The sequence below is a fragment of the Salvelinus sp. IW2-2015 genome, linkage group LG25 (genome assembly GCF_002910315.2).
Source record: "Salvelinus sp. IW2-2015 linkage group LG25, ASM291031v2, whole genome shotgun sequence".
Taxonomy (NCBI): Eukaryota; Metazoa; Chordata; class Actinopteri; order Salmoniformes; family Salmonidae; genus Salvelinus; species Salvelinus sp. IW2-2015.
In genome coordinates, this window is record NC_036865.1 from 12,024,396 (window position 1) to 12,046,106 (window position 21,711).

Below are 21,711 nucleotides of genomic sequence, written 5' to 3' on the forward strand. Positions count from 1 at the left end.
AGTTTTATAATTGGCTGCAAAATAGAGGTGTAGTAGCGAATTTGGAGAGCAGCTTGACATGGGACATACATACACACGCATAACCCCCGGTCTCCAGCATCCTAAAATAAATCGTTTTATTGGGTGTGCTCACGTAGCCTACTAGCCGTTAAAAGCATAGTTGTCATAAGAGGGAAAACCTCAGTCAGTAAAGTACCATGGATAAAGTTGTTAATAGTGACCATTATGCATAGATTTTTTGCAAGGTGTTCTGCTACGCAGCAGAACGTTGTAGCGAATCCCGAGGGCAGACTGACGGACTCAACTCCAGTTCTCTTCGCATTGAATGACAGCGCCAAGAACGTTTTTCGTTTGTGCTCATAACGCACCATGGCCATTAGAAGAGTGTATTCCTATAGTCTGAAACTGCCAGGGAGAAACTTGGTGTGTGTGTTTGCGAGTTAGATCATTAGATTGATTAGCGTGAGTGCGCAGTGACGCCTGTTTGATTGCGTGTATTAGATCACTAGATTGTTGGCCATGTGTTTGTTTTTCCCCTACTTTTTATCGCCCACGCCCACACACACACACACACCTGCATACCACAGGAGGTTGGTGGCACCTTCATTGGGGAGGACTGGTTCGTGGTAATGTCTGAAGTAGAATGGTATCAAACAGGTATTTTTGGGTCTGTTCCGGCCATTATTATAAGCCTACTCAGCTCAGCAGCCTCCACTGCTAATAACACTAATGTATGTAACCACGGTTCCTCCTTCTGAAAATAATGTGGCACAACCTTTTCCAGGTCCTAATATATAATAATAGGATTATTATGTGCTAAAGGAGCAAGGATTTCCTTCTAACTAAAGCCAATTATCAAGTATTGTTTCACCAGGTCCTGAGTGGCACAGCGGTCTAAGGCACTGCATTGCTAGAGGCGTCTTTACAGACCCTGGTTCGATCCCGGGCTGTATCAGGGGGTCCTGTGATCGGGGTCCCATATGGCGGCGCACAATTGGCCCAGCGTCGTCTACGTTAGGGAAGGGTTTGGCCGGGGTAGGCCGTCATTGTAAATAAGAATTTGTTCTTAGGTAATTTTACTCAGGCATTTCAACGGTGGTGGCGCACAGTAATAGGGAGCCAGGCAGACATGCGTTTAACCAAATCCCCAATGTTAATCTTGAAATATAGCCTAACTGCTACCTTATTCTCGAAATTAAATGTCGAGTTTACTTTCGAAATATTGTCACTTTATTAACTACATTTAATTTCGACTTTATTCTCGAAATATTATCATGCAAAAAATTATCCAAGTTTCACCCCATGTCGCAGTTTTTTATTTTTCTCTTCACTTGGATTTGATACTCTTCCGTAGATTAGAGCACACCTCTAATACTTTGAAATTGAAATCTTACTCCGGGAGGCAGTCTGCACAGGCATTGTATCGGGCAGCCCTATCACCGGTAAGAGGTTGAGTTAGGACCCAGCATGCCAACCCAGCAGAAGTGTTGTTCTTTAGTGATATTAGATTATTCTTGCGGTTTAATCAATTGAAGTTTCATCACAGAAATGGAGACAGATATTATTGACTCACTGGAAGATCTGGGGTAGGTTTAAAAAGTTTTCTATGAGAATAGTCTTTATTTAGCTTATCTGATTATGTTTTAACTAGCTAGCTCAACTGGTTAATTTAGCTAACGTTAGCTGATACGTTGACTGCCTGTCATCGGACGACTGTCACAGCCAGAGACAGCTGACAGTAATCTAAGCTCTGCAGGCTCTTTCATACATTTTTGTGGCATCTAGCTAGCTACTATACATACGGCCTTATGATTTACTTTAGATTATATTGTGAAAGTGACCTATTTAGTCTGAATCTACCTATCATGCCAACCGTTTGATGTTTATTCAGCGGGCACAAACAGAGGGCAGGCACCGCCTCAGTGTTTTGAATACACTGAAGCTGGAAAGGTCCCACTTATCTCATGACTGGTTGCTATTCACAGTAAAATCAGTTCATTAGAGCTCGCCGGTTTGTAGTCGTAAAACCGGAAATGAATTAGCTACCGCTGTTTCGTGCAGCCATTCCTATGGGGGAAAAAATGGGTTTTTGGGATAAACGCCCGAAAATAAGGTCTGAGATTAACAGAGGTTTAGGAGATCTTGTACGTTTTGTTCTATGAGATAATATCACTCCGTTAACATGACCTTTATCAATTCTGAAGACGTTAGTTATGTGCTTTATGTACCTATTTTTTTAATTACTTATGTGCTTCAAAATTCACAAAGTGACGTTTGTTGATGCTGATTATCTCATAGAACAAAACGTATACGATTTCATAAACCTGAGTTTACCACAGATCTTATTTTTTTAAACATTTATAAAAAAATAAACATTAATTTTCCCAGAGGCTTTGTCCAACGAACCACGACGGAGATAGTGCCTACAAAAAGACGCCATTACTTGTCAATTGAAGCAGGGCATTTCCATAGAAAAGGACCCATGAGCACCAACATGTGAAGTTCATTTAAGTGTATAAAATTGGGTGTCAAATGAAAGATAAGAGTCGCTATATTTTGGGGAAATGAATGCATAGATACATTTTTCAGGCATAGATACATTTAGTCATAAGTAAAATACTATTCTTTCTGGATAAGGTATCAGAAATACATCAAATCACAAAATTGTTGATGTAAAGACYCCTGCCAACTAATATCAACACTTATATTTAGTTTGGGAAAAACTGTATTCTATTGTACTGTGTTCTACTCTGTAACGCTGTGATGTCCAAACTTGTGAAAAATGGGAATGACATTCATATCCATAATTATACATTTATGTGTAGTACAGATTATGGGACACATGATGTAATTCTGTTACCGGGTGTAAATCCACTTCACATACTGTAGTTCAATAATGAAAATAGATTTCTTCAAACTCAAGGTGTCATGTCATAGCTGACACCCYATTCTTTCTGCAGACATCTTTGAATCTTAATTCGGAGCAGATATTTAAGAGTTTGGGGAAAATGTGTTAGCATAAAAATCTGAGGGAGATTTTACTATTATCCTGTTACCAAAGTTTTAATTTACACAATTCTTCCACTATATTTGTTTTTGTAAAATTTTCAGGGGAAATTGTTAAAAGTCATCTTTGTGCATAGAGTTGTATGGTTTGTTAAACTTTGAAATCAATAGTTTTTTGTTTGGCATACATTTTTAAAGTGAAAAAATGGAGTCAAAGCGTAATTCTGTGAACGTGGAATTGCCCAGCACGCACAGCTCCTTTTGATAAGTAAATTTTGGGACTTATACGTTAATAATAATATCTGATGGGGTATGACAGTTGAACTAAGCTCATTATGTACCCATTGATTCTTGAAGAATATAACTTGAACTAAGCTCATGCGGCATTTACAACTGTCGTACCCCATCAGAACCCCAAATATAACTTGTTTTACTCCAATGTTTCTAACAAAGTAAATGTAAACAAATAATAAATACCCTCAAAAATTATTTGTTGGTCTGATGTGATTAATGAGGAGCATCCAGATGCTGCACTTTGATGAATTTATGAAATTGCTTCTTTCAACTATTGATAAACATRCACATGTTAAGAAACTGACTGTTAGAACTGTTAAGGCTCCATGGATTGATGAGGAATTGAAAAACTGTATGGTTGAAAGAGATGGGGCAAAATGAGTGGCTAATAAGCCTGGCTGCACATCTGACTGGCTTACTTACTGAACATTGAGAAATGATGTGACTAAACTCAACACAAAGAAGAAGTAACTGTATTACGAAGCCAAGATCAATGATTTAAAGTGATGGGAAAAAACTTTGGAATATTTTAAATTAAATTATGGGCAGAAAGACATTCAACTCCATCTTTCATTGAATCAGATGGTTTATTCATCACAAAACCATTTGATGTTGCCAATTATTTTAATTATTATTTCATTGGCAAAGTGGGCAAACTTAGGCAGGAAATGCCAACAACAAACAGTGAGCAATTGTATTCATGCATAAAAAAAACAAATAATGAAAGAAAAGCATTGCAAGTTAGAATTTTATCAAGTTAGTGTGGGATAGGTGGAAAAATTGTTATTGATCAATAAGGACAAACGTCCTGGCATTGACAACTTAGATGGAAAGCTACTGAGGGTGGTAGCTGACTCTATAGCCACTCTTATCTGTCATATTTTTAATCTGAGCCTAGAGGAAAGTCTTTGTTAGGCCTGAAGGGAAGCAAAAGTAATTCCACCAACCAAGAGTGGTAAAGCGGCCTTTGCTGGTTCTAACAGCAGACCTATAAACTTGCTGCCAGCTCTTAGCAAACTGTTGGAAAAAATAGTGTTTGACCAAATACAATGCTATTTCTCTGTAAACAAATTAACAACAGACTTTCAGCATGCTTATAGAGAAGGGCACTCAACTTGTACTGCACTGACACAAATGACTGATGATTGGTTGAAAGAAATTGATAATAAGAAGATTGTGGGAGCCGTACTGTTAGATTTCAGTGCAGCTTTTGATATTATTGACCATAACCTGTTGTTGAAATTACTTATGTGTTATGGCTTTTCAACCTCTGCCATATCGTGGATTCAGAGCTATCTATCTAATAGAACTGAGGGTTTTCTTTAAGGGAAGCTTCTCTAATGTCAAACATGTAAAGAGTGGTGTACCGCAGGGCAGCTGTCTAGGCCCTCTACTCTTTTCTATTTTTACCAATGACCGCCACTGGCATTAAACAAAGCATGTGTGTCCATGTATGCTGATGATTCAACCATATATGCATCAGCAACCACAGCTAATGAAGTCACTGAGACCCTTAACAAAGAGTTGCAGTCTGTTTTGGAATGGGTGGCCAGTAATAAACTAGTCCTGAACATCTCTAAAACTAATAGCACTGTATTTGGTACAAATCATTCCTTAAGTTCTAGACCTCAGCTGAATCTGGTAATGAATGATGTGGCTGTTGAACAAGTTGAGGAGACTAAACTTGGCGTTGCCTTAGATTGTAAACTGTCATGGTCAAAACATATAGATTCAATGGTTGTAAAGATGGGAAGAGGTCTGGCCGTAATAGAGATGCTCTGCTTTTTTTGACACCACACTCCAAAAAGCAAGTTCTGCATGCTCTAGTAGTGTCTTATCTTGATTATTGTCCAGTTGTGTGGTCCAGTGCGGCAAGGAAAGACCTAGTTAAGCTGCTGCTGTCCCAGAACAGAGCGGCACATTTTGCTCTTAATTGTAATCAGAGGGCTGATATAAATACTATGCATGCCAGTCTCTCTTGGCTAAGAGTTGAGGAGAGACTGACTGCATCACTTCTTCTTTTTATAAGAAACATTAATGTGTTGAAAATCCCAAATTGTTTGCATAGTCAACTTACACACACACTTGTCCCACCAGACATACCACCAGGGGTCTTTTCACAGTCCCCAAATCCAGAACAAATTCAAGAAAGCATACAGTATTATATAGAGCCCTTATTGCATGGAACGTCCTTACATCTCATATTGCTCAAATAAACAGTAAACCTGGTTTAAAAAAACAGATAAAGCAACACCTCGCGGCGCAACGCCTCTCCCCTATTTGACCTAGATAGTTTGTGTGTATGCATTGATATCTACGTGTGCCTTTWAAAAAAATTATTATGTAGTTCTGTCCTTGAGCTGTTCTTGTCTATTGATGATCTGTATTATGTCATTTTGTATTAAGTTTCATGTTTTGTGTGGATCGCAGGAAGAGTAGCTGCTGCTTTTGCAACAGCTAATGGGGATCCTAATAAAATACCAAATACCTAAGCATGGTTAAAACTATAATTTTTATATCAATGTTGATATCATTGATGGTCAGTCCTTGCACCATAGCTCTATGAGTTTGAGTGGTTACATTTCTCCAGCTCCATGCCTCAGCTTTTTACCAAAACAGGGGCGGGGAGGGGGCTTTATTCTTTCAACTGTTGATTGCTGCTTTAATGACTAGCTAGATAAACTGGTAAGTATAGGTTTTTAGTGAAAGTCTTATGAGGTTACTGTCTTTGTTTTCTCAGGTACCAAGGCCCTCTGTTGGAGGATGGAGCACTGGAGGCTGCGGTGAGCGGGGGAGCAGCAGCACCAGAGTTCACCAAGGTGTGTGCCTGGATCGTCTCAGAGCTCAAGCTCTACTGTCAGCTGGAGGAGAATGTCCATGCCACCAACTGTGAGTCGGTTTTAATCGTAACTCATCTCAGTGTTTGTGAATTGAATAATAAAATAAAATGGTAGTTCTCTGGGTTGTCATTGCACCAACTCTCCATCTACCCCACCCAGGTCCCAGTGAGGCAGAGGGGTTCCAGCTGGAGATGAGTGGTCTTCTGTCTGAGTTGGCCTGTCCTTACAATGTCCTCACCACAGGAGATGTCACCCAGAGGCTGCTCAACAAGACAAACTGCCTACTGCTCATCAGTATGTGAACAACATAAGTCAACCTTCTCCCTGTGTTGTCAGTTTCCCTATCATTTATAGAATTCATATTAATACAGTATGATGGTTGCTGTTTCAATGATATGCTCTCTCTCTCTCAGCCTTTCTGATCTCGGAGCTGGAGGCCTCCAGGATGATCCTGGTCAACAAGCCTCAGAAGGCAGCCCAGGAGGCCGGGGGCAGTGTTGTCTTTATGGAGCTGAAGGGGATCTGTGTGTCCCTGGGCATGTCCAAACCCCCAGCCAACATCACCATGTTCCAGTTCTTCAGTGGGATCGAGAAGAAGGTCAGTCCATGTCACACCAGGCTATGTCAGTATTATGTTATGATAGGTATGTGTCTTTTTGTTGAATGCAGCTATACTTTAGCTAAGGTTTGGTTCTCTCAACATTAATATTCTCTCCTTTTTTCCTCAGCTGAAAGAAGCTCTAGCCAAAGTGCCATCAACTCATGTTGGGGGTCCTCTGATGAAGAAGGCACTTGGACCAGTTCACTTTGTAATACCCTTAAAAACAATAATAGCGGAATAAATTTCCCACTTCAAACCAAAATATATGTTACATTCTTAAGCAGCGTACTATACTGCAGTCCACTTTGTCCTACATTGTTGGAGCTTGAATCTCCAAGAATTTCACTGTACCCTGTAATTACATCTGCAACCCTGTACATGTGACTATTAAACTTTCTAATCTAATTTACATTTCTCTTTTACAGGAAAAAATCGAAGCCATCAATCAAGCACTTGTGAATGAGTATGAAGTCCGAAGGAAGATGTTGTTGAAACGTCTTGACGTGACAGTTCAGTCCTTTGGTTGGTCTGACAAAGCTAAGGTGAGAACTATGTACTGGGAAGATTGTTACAATAATTCAAAGTGTAACTGGTTGTGGTTGTAGTCTGTGTTATTCATTTACAGCATATTTGCAATCACAATGCATTTGTACTGTAAACAATTGAGTACTGTATGTAGAAATGGGTGTATTTCTATCGTTACACAGAAACATGCTGAAAAGCTGGCCAATGTATACCCGCCTTTGCGTTCAACCCTCGCCACAAAGAGCAAAGTCTCGGTGGCTCACCTCTTTGCTGCACGAGAGGACCTCTCCAAGATTATGCGCACAAGTAGTGGCAGGATAAGGGAGAAGACTGCTTGTGCCATTAACAAGGTAGGGAGCAGATTTGTAATTCTCCACTTGCTAACATTTATCTCAATGCTACCTTGAGAGCTGCTGTCACATTCTGTTTTTTCATACTTCATGTCAAGAAAATATTTTAAAACTATTTTGGCTATTTCGGCTGTGCTGTCAGAAAACACCCCTTGGCTTGTACACGTTCTGTTGATTAACAATTTTTTTAAWTTTTTTGTTGTGTCTTGTTGAGCAGGTTCTGATGGGACGCGTGCCAGACAGAGGTGGGCGACCCACTGAGATTGAGGCCCCCCCACCAGAGATGCCCACCTGGCAGAAGAGGCAAGACGGTCCACAGGGAGGTGGACACTATGGCGGGGGTGGACGAGGAGGCAGCAGGGGGGGCTACGACCAACACTCTCAGGGGGGCCGAGGGGGTTACGAGCGAGGAGGGGGTTATGAAAGGGGCGGGAGGGGTGGCAGAGGGGGCAAGGTGCAGGGAGGCTGGTCGGACGGAGGAGGAGGAGGAGGAGGAGGAGGTGGTGGTGGTGGTGGTGGTTACCAGGGTCATTACCAGGAAGGAGGTGGCCACCAAGGGGGTGGGGGGAGAGGAGGTTACGGGGGTGGAAAATTTCAAGGGGGCGTCCAGGGCCCTGGTTACCCTACAGGAGGGCATCAAGGCGGAGGAGGTGGTTACCAACACGACAACCACAATCAAGATGGAGGTCGCCACCAGGACAGGGGTGGCCGAGGGGGTCGCGGGGGTAGGGGAAGAGGTGATAGTAGAGGAAGAGGTGATGGTAGGGGAAGAGGACAGGGGGGAGGTTGGGGAGGGCGAGGGGGTCAGAATTTGAACCAAGGAGGACAGTTTGAACAGTTCTTCCAGCAGGGTGGCCAGCAGTACAATCAAGCAGGCTTTAGCCAGGGGAGCAAAAACTACACTAGTTGAAAAGAAAGTGCAGGCCACTGAAGCAGAGATCATGCAAGAGCCATGAAGTGAAAACGCCTTATTTTCTAAATGTGAATATTAATATAAAGCATGGTTATTATAATTTCTTCCCTAAACCGAATAAGAATGTGGAGAGTGACCATGTCTCCAACAGAAGAGAAAAAGTCCAAGTCATGCATGACATGAGAGCTCAAACAAACCAGACTTTTCCACAATTCCATGGCTGTTAACAAATGACTGTTCCCATGTGTTCTTTTGCATATGTGAGTGCTTTTGTGTTTATGCTGTGTACCACTATCTTGCCACATGAAAGTTAAAGCCAATGTTTGCCATTGTAACACCTAAATTATAAAGCCTTATTTTGAAGATTATTTGAAAGATGAGTTGAATGTCATGTAACTACATATGATAAGGTGACAATTGTGGAAGTATTGTAGTCCATCCTTAGTTAATTTAATTAATACTTGAAAAGAAACAAGCTTTATTTCTCCAGTGTTTTTTTTGTAAGCTTTGGTTTACATTATTGTTACTAGGAATGGGTTAAAAATAAGCTTGAGCCTCAAAAATGTTTTGCTGTTAAATAGTTTTGACTGGTATCTCTATTACTTATTTAAAATATGCCACCTAATGATGCTTATAAACAAAATTGTGTACATACTTGGATGTAAGAAAGACTACTTGGAAGTGTGAATGAATGAGAGGTGAGCAATAAAATCTAATTGATTTAACATGCCTGTCATCTTTATTTGGTCATACTTTCAGCTTTAATTGTGACCACCAGTATTTTGTACACAATTTGAAAACCCGTGGACCCACATATCAATTAATGCTTGATCATAATGTAATCAAAGATTATAGTTTAAAAACGTGATGTAATGCTATTGCTAATCCTTGGTCCAGGGTGGGCTTTTATTTTGAAATGCAGGATACCGGATGTTGTACACTTTACAGCTTGAAGTTCTTCCGCTTTCATTCACCCGCCAGCTACTTCAAAGCAAGCGAACTAACGAGTAAATGTTTGTTTTGACATTMGGGGTTTCCCTGATAAGTATTGATATCTAGCATTAATTTAATTGCCGTCATCATTTGACGGCTACAATGTTTCGTGGTTTTCACCATCCCGGAGAACTTCCCCGGGGCCCTGCTCCCTTAGGCCACCCATCCCATGTACAGCCACCCGGTCCCAGCTACGGAGGGCCCTTTGGCCCGCCACCCCACGTTCCACTGCCTGGACACTTACCTCCTGGATCTTGTCATCCTTTCTTACCTCCCGGATCGGGAAGTGAATACCTCCACAGGCCCATGAGGGAACATTATATCAATGTACGTARCTAACGCTGTCAGCTAATGTGCTTCACAACAAATCCATAGCTAGTCGATATATTCTTTAGTTTGTTTCTTGATAAAATGTATTAATGCTTAAACTAGGATACTGGGAGACATGGTGCACTCAGCCAAAACACCATAATGTTAATGATTACAATGGTCAGCTATCTAGTATGCTGATGTTTACATGTTGTTTGTACCTCAACCAGACTCCACACTGCAGCAGTTACTCCATTGACCGGAGCACAGTGATCAGTCTGGGTAGTCAACAGATTCTCCCACCAGACACACAGCATCTTCAGATGCCACAGTGGCTCGCCAATCCTTTGGAATCATGTCAAAGAGACAAGAGGTGGGGAAATGTCAAGTTTCAAGGATTTTGTGATGCATAGCCTAGTTCACAACCTCTTTCAGCGATGGCTGCTTGCAATGAACAGTAATCTAAGCAGTTTTTACTTGTATTTCAGTGAGAACTTGACAGCTGGTGAAGAATTCCTCAGATGCCTTGCAGCTAATAAGCCAGTCCCTGACTTCCTCAAAGGAGTCAACCTGTTGGACGCAGGGAAGGCATTCAAGGCACCAGGTGTACCAGAAGACCGGGGTTATGAGAGGCAGAGACTCCGGAGCAAATCTCGCAGTCCAGCGAAGGAAAGCAGGGGCAGGAGCAAGAGCCGAGCAAAGAGCCAGGTAAGAAGCAAGAGCCGGGCAAGAAGCAAGAGCTGTCCGCGTAGCAGAAGTCGTACCCGAGGGAAAAGCCGGGCAAGAAGCAAAAGCAGATCAAGGAGTAGGAATCGCAGCTATGGAAAGAGCCGGGGCAGAGTGGACCATCATTCAGACCACAGGGACAAAAGGAGCCCCATTCGGAGCTGTAGCAGCAGGATCAGTAATCACTCCTCCGCACACAATGACCTGCTCGAGGGCCTGAAACGGGTTATGAACAGCAAGCAACTGGAGGACAGTATGCCTTCCATCAAGAATGCCATTCTCACAATACAGGTATAGTATGAGAAAGTCATGGGTTGTTATGGGGTATGTTTAGTTAATGATGTTCTACAAACATGGCGAGACCCATTTTTAAGTAATATTCTAATTTATATCTGCAGTGAAGACTAGACAATCTAACAAATGTAAWATCAAACCTCAATAAAACCCATTGATGTCGTTTGTTTGTTCCATAGGCCAATAACTTTAGCAGAGATATCCAGAGCAGCAGAGCAATCCAGAGCAACTGTCTTCCATGTGAACCAGTCTTGGCCAGCAGACAGGAATTTCTTCAAGCCTCAGATGGGCCTAAGCCAGTCAGTAGACAGGAGGAGACCGACAGCAATCTTCTCCCCCACGAGAGAGTGGGCTGTGACTTCTCCTGGCTGCAGGGCACCAGGGAGGTCTCGCCTGTTCAGAAGCCGGAGGAGGTCGAGGATGAGGAGAACTTCCTCTATGGGAATGAGGAAAACCAGTCAAAACAACGCCCTGCGACCATGCCTTTTGCACAGTCCACATCCATTACCCAGCAGAGCGATGCAGAGATCTCCCCAGCAGGCCCACCCTACTATCAAAGCCAGCCTCTGTTCGGGAACCATGGTGAAGTCCAGGAGTTCAAGATGCCTCCTCAACCGGTCCAGTCCAGTGTGAGGCCTGAGCAGAGGGTGCAGCCTGTTCCTGCTCCTGATGTGAAGCCCGCCCCCACTGTGAAGGAATGTGAGGAGTTCAAGACCATGTTGAAGAACATTGGGCTGAATCTGGGCACGTCAGAGATCAGTAAGATGATGGTCAAGCTGCAGCAACAGAAGGAGGGGAAGATGCCAGAGCAGAAGAGGGAGGAGAAAGTGCCATCACCAGCACCAGTGCTGCCTCTTCCTCTTGTAATTGGGGCATCACAGGAGCCCAGACTGGCCTCGCCAGCACTCGGGGCAGCACCAATACGACAAGCATTGGAGTCATTACAGTTCATTATTAAAGGTTAGAGCAGTCATATCTACATATATATATATACAGTTGGGAGAACAAGTATTTGACACATTGCCGATTTTGCAGGTTTTCCTACTTAAAGCATGTAGAGGTCATAGGTACACTTCAACTGTGAGAGACGGAATCTAAAACAAAAATCCAGAAAATCACATTGTATGATTTTTAAGTAATTAATTTGCATTTTATTGCACAACATAAGTATTTGATACATCAGAAAAGCAGAACTTAATATTTGGTACAGAAACCTTTGTTTGCAATTACAGAGATCATACGTTTCCTGTAGTTCTTGACCAGGTTTGCACACACTGCAGCAGGGATTTTGACACACTCCTCCATACAGACCTTCTCCAGATCCTTCAGGTTTCGGGGCTGTCGCTGGGCAATACGGACTTTCAGCTCCCTCCAAAGATTTTCTATTGGGTTCAGGTCTGGAGACTGGCTAGGCCACTCCAGGACCTTGAGATGCTTCTTATGGAGCCACTCCTTAGTTGCCCTGGCTGTGTGTTTCGGGTCGTTGTCATGCTGGAAGACCCAGCCACGACCCATCTTCAATGCTCTTACTGAGGGAAGGAGGTTGTTGGCCAAGATCTCGCGATACATGGCCCCATCCATCCTCCCCTCAATACGGTGCAGTCGTCCTGTCCCCTTTGCAGAAAAGCATCCCCAAAGAATGATGTTTCCACCTCCATGCTTCACGGTTGGGATGGTGTTCTTGGGGTTGTACTCATCCTTCTTCTTCCTCCAAACACGGCGAGTGGAGTTTAGACCAAAAAGCTCTGTTTTTGTCTCATCAGACCACATGACCTTCTCCCATTCCTCCTCTGGATCATCCAGATGGTCATTGGCAAACTTCAGACGGGCCTGGACATGCGCTGGCTTGAGCAGGGGGACCTTGCGTGCGCTGCAGGATTTTAATCCATGACGGCGTAGTGTGTTACTAATGGTTTTCTTTGAGACTGTGGTCCCAGCTCTCTTCGGGTCATTGACCAGGTCCTGCCGTGTAGTTTTGGGCTGATCCCTCACCTTCCTCATGATCATTGATGCCCCACGAGGTGAAATCTTGCATGGAGCCCCAGACCGAGGGTGATTGACCGTCATCTTGAACTTCTTCCATTTTCTAATAATTGCGCCAACAGTTGTTGCCTTCTCACCAAGCTGCTTGCCTATTGTCCTGTAGCCCATCCCAGCCTTGTGCAGGTCTACAATTTTATCCCTGATGTCCTTACACAGCTCTCTGGTCTTGGCCATTGTGGAGAGGTTGGAGTCTGTTTGAGTGTGTGGACAGGTGTCTTTTATACAGGTAACGAGTTCAAACAGGTGCAGTTAATACAGGTAATGAGTGGAGAACAGGAGGGCTTCTTAAAGAAAAACTAACAGGTCTTTGAGAGCCGGAATTCTTACTGGTTGGTAGGTGATCAAATACTTATGTCATGCAATAAAATGCTAATTAATTACTTAAAAATCATACAATGTGATTTTCTAGATTTTTGTTTTAGATTCCGTCTCTCACAGTTGAAGTGTACCTATGATAAAAATTACAGACCTCTACATGCTTTGTAAGTAGGAAAACCTGCAAAATCGGCAGTGTATCAAATACTTGTTCTCCCCACTGTGTATATATATATATATATATATATATATATACACACAACGCATTCACTCTTGCAGGAAAAATGTTAATCTATACTGAACAAAAATATAAATGCAACCCACTGGGGAGCCAGTCCCAGCCAATCAGAAAGTGCTTTTCCCCACAGAAGGGCTTTATTACAGACAGAAATACTCCTCAGTTTCATCAGCTGTCCGGGTGGCTGGTCTCAGACGACCCCGCAGGTGAAATTAACATTAAATTCTCTGGCAACAGCTCTGGTGGACATTCCTGCAGTCAGCATGCCAATTGCAAGCTCCCTCAAAACATCTGTGGTATTGTGTTGTGTGACAAAACTGCACATTTTAGTGGCCTTTCATTGTACCCAGCATCTGGGTAATGATCATGGCTTTTAATCAGCTTCTTGATATGCCACACCCGTCAGGTGGATGGATTATCTTGGCAAAGGAGAAATGCTCACTAATAGGGATGTAAACAAATTTATGCACTTTTATTTTTTTAAATAAGCATTTTTTGCATATGGAACATTTCTGGGATCTTTTATCTCAATTCATGAAACTTGGGACCAACACTACATTTTTGTTCAGTATATATTAATGATGCGACTAATTGCATTTCTCATCCTTTCTTTAGCAACAAGGGAGAAAAGGGCCAATAGTGATCCACATGATGGCAACCATTCCCAGAGGAATTCAGTCAAACAGAAGGTAACATTTACTCGGCAGTGTCATTCCAATCACACCCTTTTTTTTCTCTGAGACAAACCTTACTATTACTGATGATAATTACTCCTGATGTTTGTTGTTGTTACAGCATGTTGTGATGTCTAAACTAGAAAACACTGCATTTTAACATTGTGATGAAATTGGACTTTCTAGAGCAAAGATGACGAGGAGAGTCAGAGGAGATCGAGACATGACCAAATGAAAAGGAAAGAAACTCTTGTGAAGGAACTGGAGGAATTGCTAAAGCAGGATGGTATAGTGTTGTTCATTATAGACCTGTCTTTCTACCCAGTCTTTCTCTATCTACATAATATAAATGACTGGTAGGCCGTCATTGTAAATAAGAATTTGTTCTTAACTGACTTGCCTTGTTAAATATAAATAAATATAAGCATTATTTTTGTTGCCATCATTACTTGGTAATAGAATGACTCCTAAATGCCTTTTCATTCGTATATTATTCAGGGTCTACCTTTTTGATTCCGGTCATCGGGTTCTACTGTCAGAGGTGTGAGGAGTTCTTCGGAGACCTGACCACTGCTGAGAGCCATGCAGCAACCCACCGGCAGAATGAGCCTAGCACGGCAAGTACCTAGCTACATTCTCTCGCCCCACACAGTAACCCAACTGTATACACTGCATTGACCAAAGAAACAGCATAGTTAAACCATTGCGTTGTTCAACCTAGATCACCCCTCAGTATAAACTTTAGGTTCCTTTCCAGTCCACTTGTCTTCAGCATCCATAGAAAAGTCAAATTCCCCAAAAGATTTGTGGTATTAAAATCCCAAACTGTATCAATAGAATTCTTAGCTACTTGTTTCACCTTGTCTGTAGCAGCAGCATGTAGACAGACGACCTGGAGAGGACAGAAGACACCCTAGCCATTACATCGGGCACCCCCTGGGTCCAGAGTGGAGGGACCAGAGAGAGCCAAGAGATCAGAGGTATCGCAAACTAGACGAAGGCCCAAAGGGTTACAGGAACGACAGGGAGAAGATCTACGTGAAAGAGGAACGACCTGGAAGCCCCAGGATAAAGATGACGATGGTCCGCGGGCACACCCCACCAGGTCTGCAGAAGGCCAGGGGGAGAGAGGAGGGGAGGGTGGATAAAGGCTCTTGTGCTGCTTCCTCTGGCCCTGCCAGTGGGAAATATGGTAGGGTCAAACTGGAGGAGGTGGAGACCAAAGGAAAGCCCAACGTGGAAGTATGTGACAAAAAGGACAAAGATAAAGGAGAAAGCAGTTCTAACAGTGATGACGAGAAATGCAAATCTCCTAAAGGCAACAAAAAGAAAAAGAAGAAGGAGAAAAAGAAGAAGAAGAAGAAGGAAAAGGGTTAGAAGTAATAGCTGCTGTACTGCATGTCCTGGTTTGATTGTACTGTACCTCTCTGGAGGACCTGGCCTTGGGTCATTGTTTGGCATCATTGCAGCTGTTTTCAGAAGTTGGTGCTTTTAATGTTCGAAAGAAGCAGTATTCCTCTGATTTGTTCTCTCCTTTTGGGGTTGTCTTTTTCCCCCAACAAACTGTGTTCCTCTGTGTTGTAGTGGATAACAGCACATTTCAGGGTGCATATGCAGCATTTATGATGTCCAGAATCGTTTTGCTGCCAGCTACGGATCCTATTGTTCAGACCTTTAGTTACTGTAGATGTGTATTAAATAACCCTCCTTATAATGGGCCATGTTTATGTATATTTCACCCGGTACAACCTTGATTTAGTGCTTCAAGTATTATCAAATGTACTTTTGCCATTTAAAGGTCAACTGCCATTTGAAGCGTGTGCTGTCTTTCTTCCTAATGTTAAACCGTTGAGATGGAATTATTCTGTAATGAAGAAATTCTTATACATTGTCCTCTTATAATCTAGGTCTCAGCAATTGATGGCGCAAGGCTATTCGCAAGCGCACATGATCTTGCCAAAGTCATTGGATCCTATCAGGATGGGAACAGTTGACATGTTTTTGTAAGGTGATCACTTTTTTTTTTTTKGTATCTGATTATATACATTGTTTTTGTCTGCTGTTGCTTACTCTCACTTCCTCTTTCTCACACACTAGGCATTTCCATTGATCCAGGTTTATGCGACAAAAGCAATGTCAGGGGAAAAAAATCTTCTGACATGTAATAGAAACGGCAGATATAGGAGACATTTTAAAGCTCGACAACATTTTTATCCGTTCAATAGGGTTCTATTTTTCTTTTGTTGAACTTTCTTTACTGCAACGAATGAGGGAAACTGTTTTCGAATAAATGTTGATTGTAAAATACTTTTGAAGGTACGCTGGGCATGTGATATCATCACATAACTATAGGCTCCACTCCTAAAGCCTATGGCTTGCAAAATAAGTTAACATATGGAATTGTTTTAAGATGGCCATACCATGGATCATTTAGCTATTTGATTTTGAATTTTATGACCCCTTTGGGTATCAAAAATATTTAGTGATTTGATCAAATATTTAATTTCACCTCTATTACTATATCCCATATGCATTGAATAACACATTAATAAATGGCATAAGACAGTAAAAAAATAGATCACATGGAATAAGGTTTTAAAGTGTCTGTCCTAGTAATACAAAAACTCAGGAAATAGTTTAGTTTAGAAAGTATTCATACCCCTTGACTTATTCCACATTTTGTTGTGCCTGAATTAAACAAAACAAAAAATAATGCTCACCCATCTACACACAATACCCCATAATGACAAAGTGAAAACATGTTTTTTAGAAATGTGCAAATTTATTGCAAATTAAATACAGAAATGTCTCATTTACATACACTACCGTTCAAAAGTTTGGGGTCACTTAGAAATGTCCTTGTTTTTGAAAGAAAAGCACCTTTTTGTCCATTAAAATAACATCAAATTGATCAGAAATACAGTGTAGACGTTCATATTGTAAATTACTATTGTAGCTTGAAATGGCAGATTTTTTATGAAATATCTACATAGAGGCCCATTATCACCAGTCATCACTCCTGTATTCAAATGGAACGACTCCAGGATGCTGGCCTTCTAGGCAGAGTTCCTCTGTCCAGTGTCTGTTATTTTGCCCATCTTAATCTTTTCTTTTTATTTGACAGTCTGAGATATGGATTTTTCCTTGCATTTCTGCCTAGAAGGCCAGCATCCCTGAGKCGCCTCTTCACTGTTGACATTGAGACTGGTGTTTTCCGGGTACTATTTAATGAAGCTGCTAGTTGAGGACTTGTGAGGTGTCTGTTTCTCAAACTAGACACTAATGTACTTGTCCTCTTGCTCAGTTGTGCACCGGGGCCTCCCACTCCTCTTTATATTCTGTTTAGAGCCAGTTTGCGCTGTTCTGTGAAGGGAGTAGTACACAGCATTGTATGAGATCTTCAGTTTCTTGGCAATTTCTCGCATGGAATAGCCTTCATTTCTCAGAACAAGAATAGGCTGACGAGTTTCAGAAGAAAGTACTTTGTTTCTGGCCATTTTGAGCCTGTAATCAAACCCACAAATGCTGATACTCCAGATACTCAACTAGTCTAAAGAAGGCCAGTTTTATTGCTTCTTTAATCAGAACCGTTTTCAGCTGTGCTCATATAATTGCAAAAGGGTTTTGTAATGATCAATTAGCCTTTTAAAATTATAAACTTGGATTAGCTAACACAATGTGCCATTGGAACACAGGAGTGATGGTTACTGATAATGGGCCTCTGTACGCCTATGTAGATATTCCATAAAAAATCTGCCGTTTCCAGCTACAATAGTCATTTATAACATGAACAATGTCTACACTGTATTTCTGATCAATTTGGTGTTATTTTAATGGACAAAAAAAATTGCTTTTCTTTCAAGAACATTTCTAAGTGACCCTAAACGTTTGAAAGGTAGTGTAAGTATTCACACCTGAGTCAATACATGTTAGATTCACCTTTTGGCACCGATTACAGCTGTGAGTCTTTCTGGGTAAGTCTCTAAAGCCTTGTTCACATAAAAAGTTTGAAGTGACTCAAATCATATTTATTTGCATTTCTGATTCAAATCTGTTCCTTTTCCTGCAGTCTGAACAGCCAAAAAGCACATGGAATTGGATATTTCAAGCCACACAAGGGTAGTATTAAGTCAGATACAAATCGGATTCCTGCCCATGTGACATCTGAATGGTCAAATCTGATTTATTTGTGGTTTTTAGACTGCTATTCAGCATATCTTGTTGCTTGTTTGCTACTCTGTTGACCGTTTGACAAGAACATGTGGTAGCTAACTAGCTTGATAATTGTTTACAAACAAATTAGTGAATGTGCTAGAGAGCTAAACAGCTAACTAGCTAGTTTACTACTGTGGCTAACCAAAAAGGACTTGTTTTGAAAGTTGGATCATCTTMTCCTTTGAGGCTTTAAAAATGTTCCTACCCTATGACTTTGAAGATTCAAAGCAACTGGGAAATGTCCATGGCAGGCATTGTTGTCATGTTAACTTGCTGCATAACTTTTGAGTGACAGGAAGCAAAAGCACCACCACCAATCAGCCTGCACCACTGCACACCCGGCTTACTATGATAACTACCGTAGCCTTGTTTTTATTGAAAAAAATATTTATTTAACGTTTATTTAACTAGACGAGTCAATTAAGAACAAATTCGTATTTACAATGATGGCATAGCAAAAGGCCTCCTGCGGGGACGGGGCTGGGATTCAAATAAAAAATGTAGTACCAAACACAAGAGACAACACTACATAAAGAGAGACCTAAGACAACAACAGCATGTCAGTAACACATGACAACAACACGGTAGCAACACAAACATTGTTAGTCACAGACAACAGGGCAAAAAGGTAGAGACAACAATACATCACGTGAAGCAGCCACACGTGTCAGTAAGTGTGTCCATGATTGAATCTTTGAATGGAGAGATGGAGATAAAACTGTCCAGTTTGAGTGTTTTTTGCAGCTCGATCCAGTCGCTAGCTGCAGCGAACTGAATAGACGAGCGACCCAGGGATGTGTGTGCTTTGGGGACCTTTAACAGACTGTGACTGGCAGAACGGTTGTTGTATGTGGAGGATGAGGGTTGCAGTATGTATCTCAGATAGGGGGGAGTTTTATAAATAAGCGTCAACCATTTGATCTTGCGTCAGGAATACAGACATGGCCAGTTTAGAGTATAGTGATGTGTCTATAAGGAGCATTGGTGGCAAATCTGATGGCCGAATGGTAAAGAACATCTAGCACCCTTACCTGCCGATCTATAAATTACATCTGCGTAATCTAGCATGTGAGCTGGGGTGAAAGATGAGCAATTATGATAGAGGAAACCAAGTCTAGATTTAACCTTAGCCTGCAACTTGGATATTTGCTGAGAGAAGGACACTGTACCGTTTAGCCATACTCCCAAGTACTTGTATGAGGAGACTACATAAAGCTCTAAACCCTCAGAGGTAGTAAACCCTCAGAGGTAGTAAAAAAATATACATTTTCGCATAAACCTACAGTCAAATAAAAATGTTGTGTTTGAAGTGTTTCCATTACTCATTTGGGCAAATTGCACAATAATAAATTGATGAGTCTGTATGCCTTCCCACCTATCTGTTTCATGTCTCAGGTAGCCCGTAAAAGCCAACATGTATGGAATGCAATAATTTACTCATATTTGCCAGATTCTAATAATTCTCATGTGCCAATGTACTGCCACGGTCCGTGCCATGGTGAAACATTCACTCCTGTAGATCTGAAATAATTGGATGGTGAAACTTGCAGTGGTATGTATTCATGGATGCCAAGGGAAGCCAGGCTTCCCCTCCAAATGTACCAATAAAAATACAAATCTCTGAGTTTCATAGTTTTCCTTCAATTCTCAAGAGGCTGAATGTATCTCACCGAAGAATGCATCCGAGCGAGCGAAACAGTGTCCCTCTGTCTCTGTATGTGTAGCCCATCTATCTGATGCTTTTTGGTCAAAGATAATACGATATTGTTGCCGCCCGTAGCATTTGGCCTCCCTTAATATTTTTTTTAATACATTAATAGCCAATCAGCGTTGAGCTAAACTTAGTGAGCTCAACTGTGAATGGTCTTGGTGCATCCAAAAAAAGAGTCAATAAAAAACAGTTTGGATTTGGCGTCACACCAAAAAATGTAAATGTTGCATCTAGTAGTAGTGTTGTCCTCCGGTGACTAGCTAGCTAGCTAAAATTGGCCCTTTCCTAAATTAGTCAACGGAGACAGGGATTTGGACTTGTGGTTTTACTTAATTCTCTCTAGTGACCAATGATTATAATGGCGATTCTGATCCAACCATAAATTCATACATTGTGCCGCTGGCCTGAGCGGACGGAAGTTCTATATGTAGCTAAATGTAGTAGGCTAATGTTAACTAGCAGGCTAATCGTTGCCCATGAAAGGAAGTTAGGCTAGCGAGCAAGCATTTTAGCCAAGTAGCCTAGGACAACAAAAACTAAAAGCTTGTACTGTATGACAGTCATAGACCATTTCGGCAACATGATAGAGAGGGTGGCATTGGCGTTTCTCTCCAAGTAAGTTGAGTCAACATGTTATTTCTATTTATGCACAAACACACACACACAGAGAAATCCGTACCATGCAGTGTCGATTTTAGCATGTAAATCTTGATGGTGCTAACTCCCACTTTTTTTTTGTTGTTGACGCATGCCAGCTATGCCACTACACAACATAACACTAAACAATACATTAATTGTACTATAATGGTGACAAAGGGTGCCCACAAACTGTTAGGGCCTACATAAAGCTGTCTCAACAGCAGAGCTTTCTTTTCAGCACCATGGAGTGAATCCTTACCACCGCTACACCTGGCTATCAGCGGAGCCTTGTCTGGCAGAAAAACAGTTAATTGAGCCTCATTTACTGCCTTTAAAAAAAATRCATCGCTCACAGTATTCTCCCGGTACACCAAGTTAGAACTGTAGGATAAATAAAGGGGGCATATAAGCAGACAATAGTCGATGATTACGTTTCTCTCAAGACAACTGGGAACACGAAAAAAAACAAGGTTGAATCATGACGTCAGTGATCTTCAGGTCGGAGCTCTAGAAAGAGGCATGAGTACCCGACTTGGAATTCCGAGTTGGATGACCTTCAAAATGTAATTTCCCAGTCTGAGCTTGTTTTTTCAGAGTTCCGAGTTGTTTTGAACGCCCTGAAGTCTGAGAAATCCCACTTCTGAGTTTCCAGTTGTTTTGAACGTGGCAAAAGTCATGCTGGATTGACAGCATGGCCAATGTATTCAACCTTTTCTAGCCCATGGCATGTGAATGTTTATCATTTTAAGCTTGGAAAAGAGACCCATAAATCCAGACTTGGATCACACAATTAGGCTAGTGATTGCTTTGCAACGCTTGCGGTTAGCCGCAGATTCCTTCCAAACCACTTATTGTTGAATTTGCGATTTCCAACTTGTTGTGTAATGTTTATGTTCAATGCTATTTAAAAAAAGAGGATAGTCTTAAATTTGGAACAGTGCTAAGGTTGTCTATCAACTGTAAAAATKTWGCGCAACAGAACCAGTTACARCTGAAGTATCTGCTCATCAATGAATTCGAAAAAA

The 21,711-nt window shown here is 41.6% G+C and overlaps 2 protein-coding genes across 3 annotated transcripts; both read left to right on the forward strand.

The window, feature by feature from the left end:
* The first annotated feature begins 1,431 nt into the window (after positions 1-1,431).
* fam98a (family with sequence similarity 98 member A) lies at positions 1,432-9,254 on the forward strand. Its single transcript, XM_023970441.2, has 8 exons — positions 1,432-1,586; positions 6,041-6,189; positions 6,300-6,434; positions 6,554-6,738; positions 6,869-6,949; positions 7,167-7,283; positions 7,449-7,616; positions 7,834-9,254. The coding sequence occupies exons 1-8, from the start codon at positions 1,549-1,551 to the stop codon at positions 8,524-8,526; spliced, it is 1,566 nt and encodes a 521-aa protein (XP_023826209.1). The 5' UTR covers positions 1,432-1,548; the 3' UTR covers positions 8,527-9,254.
* A 276-nt stretch (positions 9,255-9,530) lies between these two features.
* On the forward strand, positions 9,531-15,936 carry si:ch211-195b21.5 (serine/arginine repetitive matrix protein 1). Of its 2 annotated transcripts, none has more exons than XM_023970275.2 (8): positions 9,531-9,849; positions 10,062-10,204; positions 10,320-10,848; positions 11,031-11,811; positions 14,063-14,136; positions 14,308-14,407; positions 14,620-14,738; positions 14,992-15,936. In XM_023970275.2, the coding sequence occupies exons 1-8, from the start codon at positions 9,625-9,627 to the stop codon at positions 15,496-15,498; spliced, it is 2,478 nt and encodes an 825-aa protein (XP_023826043.1). In that variant the 5' UTR covers positions 9,531-9,624; the 3' UTR covers positions 15,499-15,936. The 2 variants fall into 2 exon arrangements, with proteins under 2 accessions (XP_023826043.1, XP_023826045.1); XM_023970277.2 differs by having other exon boundaries at positions 14,995-15,936.
* Positions 15,937-21,711: the final 5,775 nt, after the last annotated feature.

Coding starts and splice junctions, on each gene's coding strand:
- fam98a (XM_023970441.2), top strand. CDS start 1,549: ATGGAGACAGATATTATTGACTCACTGGAAGATCTGGG. Junction 6,739..6,868: donor TCAGTGGGATCGAGAAGAAG/GTCAGTCCATGT, acceptor TTTTTTCCTCAG/CTGAAAGAAGCTCTAGCCAA. Junction 7,284..7,448: donor GTTGGTCTGACAAAGCTAAG/GTGAGAACTATG, acceptor ATCGTTACACAG/AAACATGCTGAAAAGCTGGC.
- si:ch211-195b21.5 (XM_023970275.2), top strand. CDS start 9,625: ATGTTTCGTGGTTTTCACCATCCCGGAGAACTTCCCCGGGGCCCTGCT. Junction 11,812..14,062: donor ATTACAGTTCATTATTAAAG/GTTAGAGCAGTC, acceptor TCCTTTCTTTAG/CAACAAGGGAGAAAAGGGCC. Junction 14,137..14,307: donor GGAATTCAGTCAAACAGAAG/GTAACATTTACT, acceptor TGGACTTTCTAG/AGCAAAGATGACGAGGAGAG.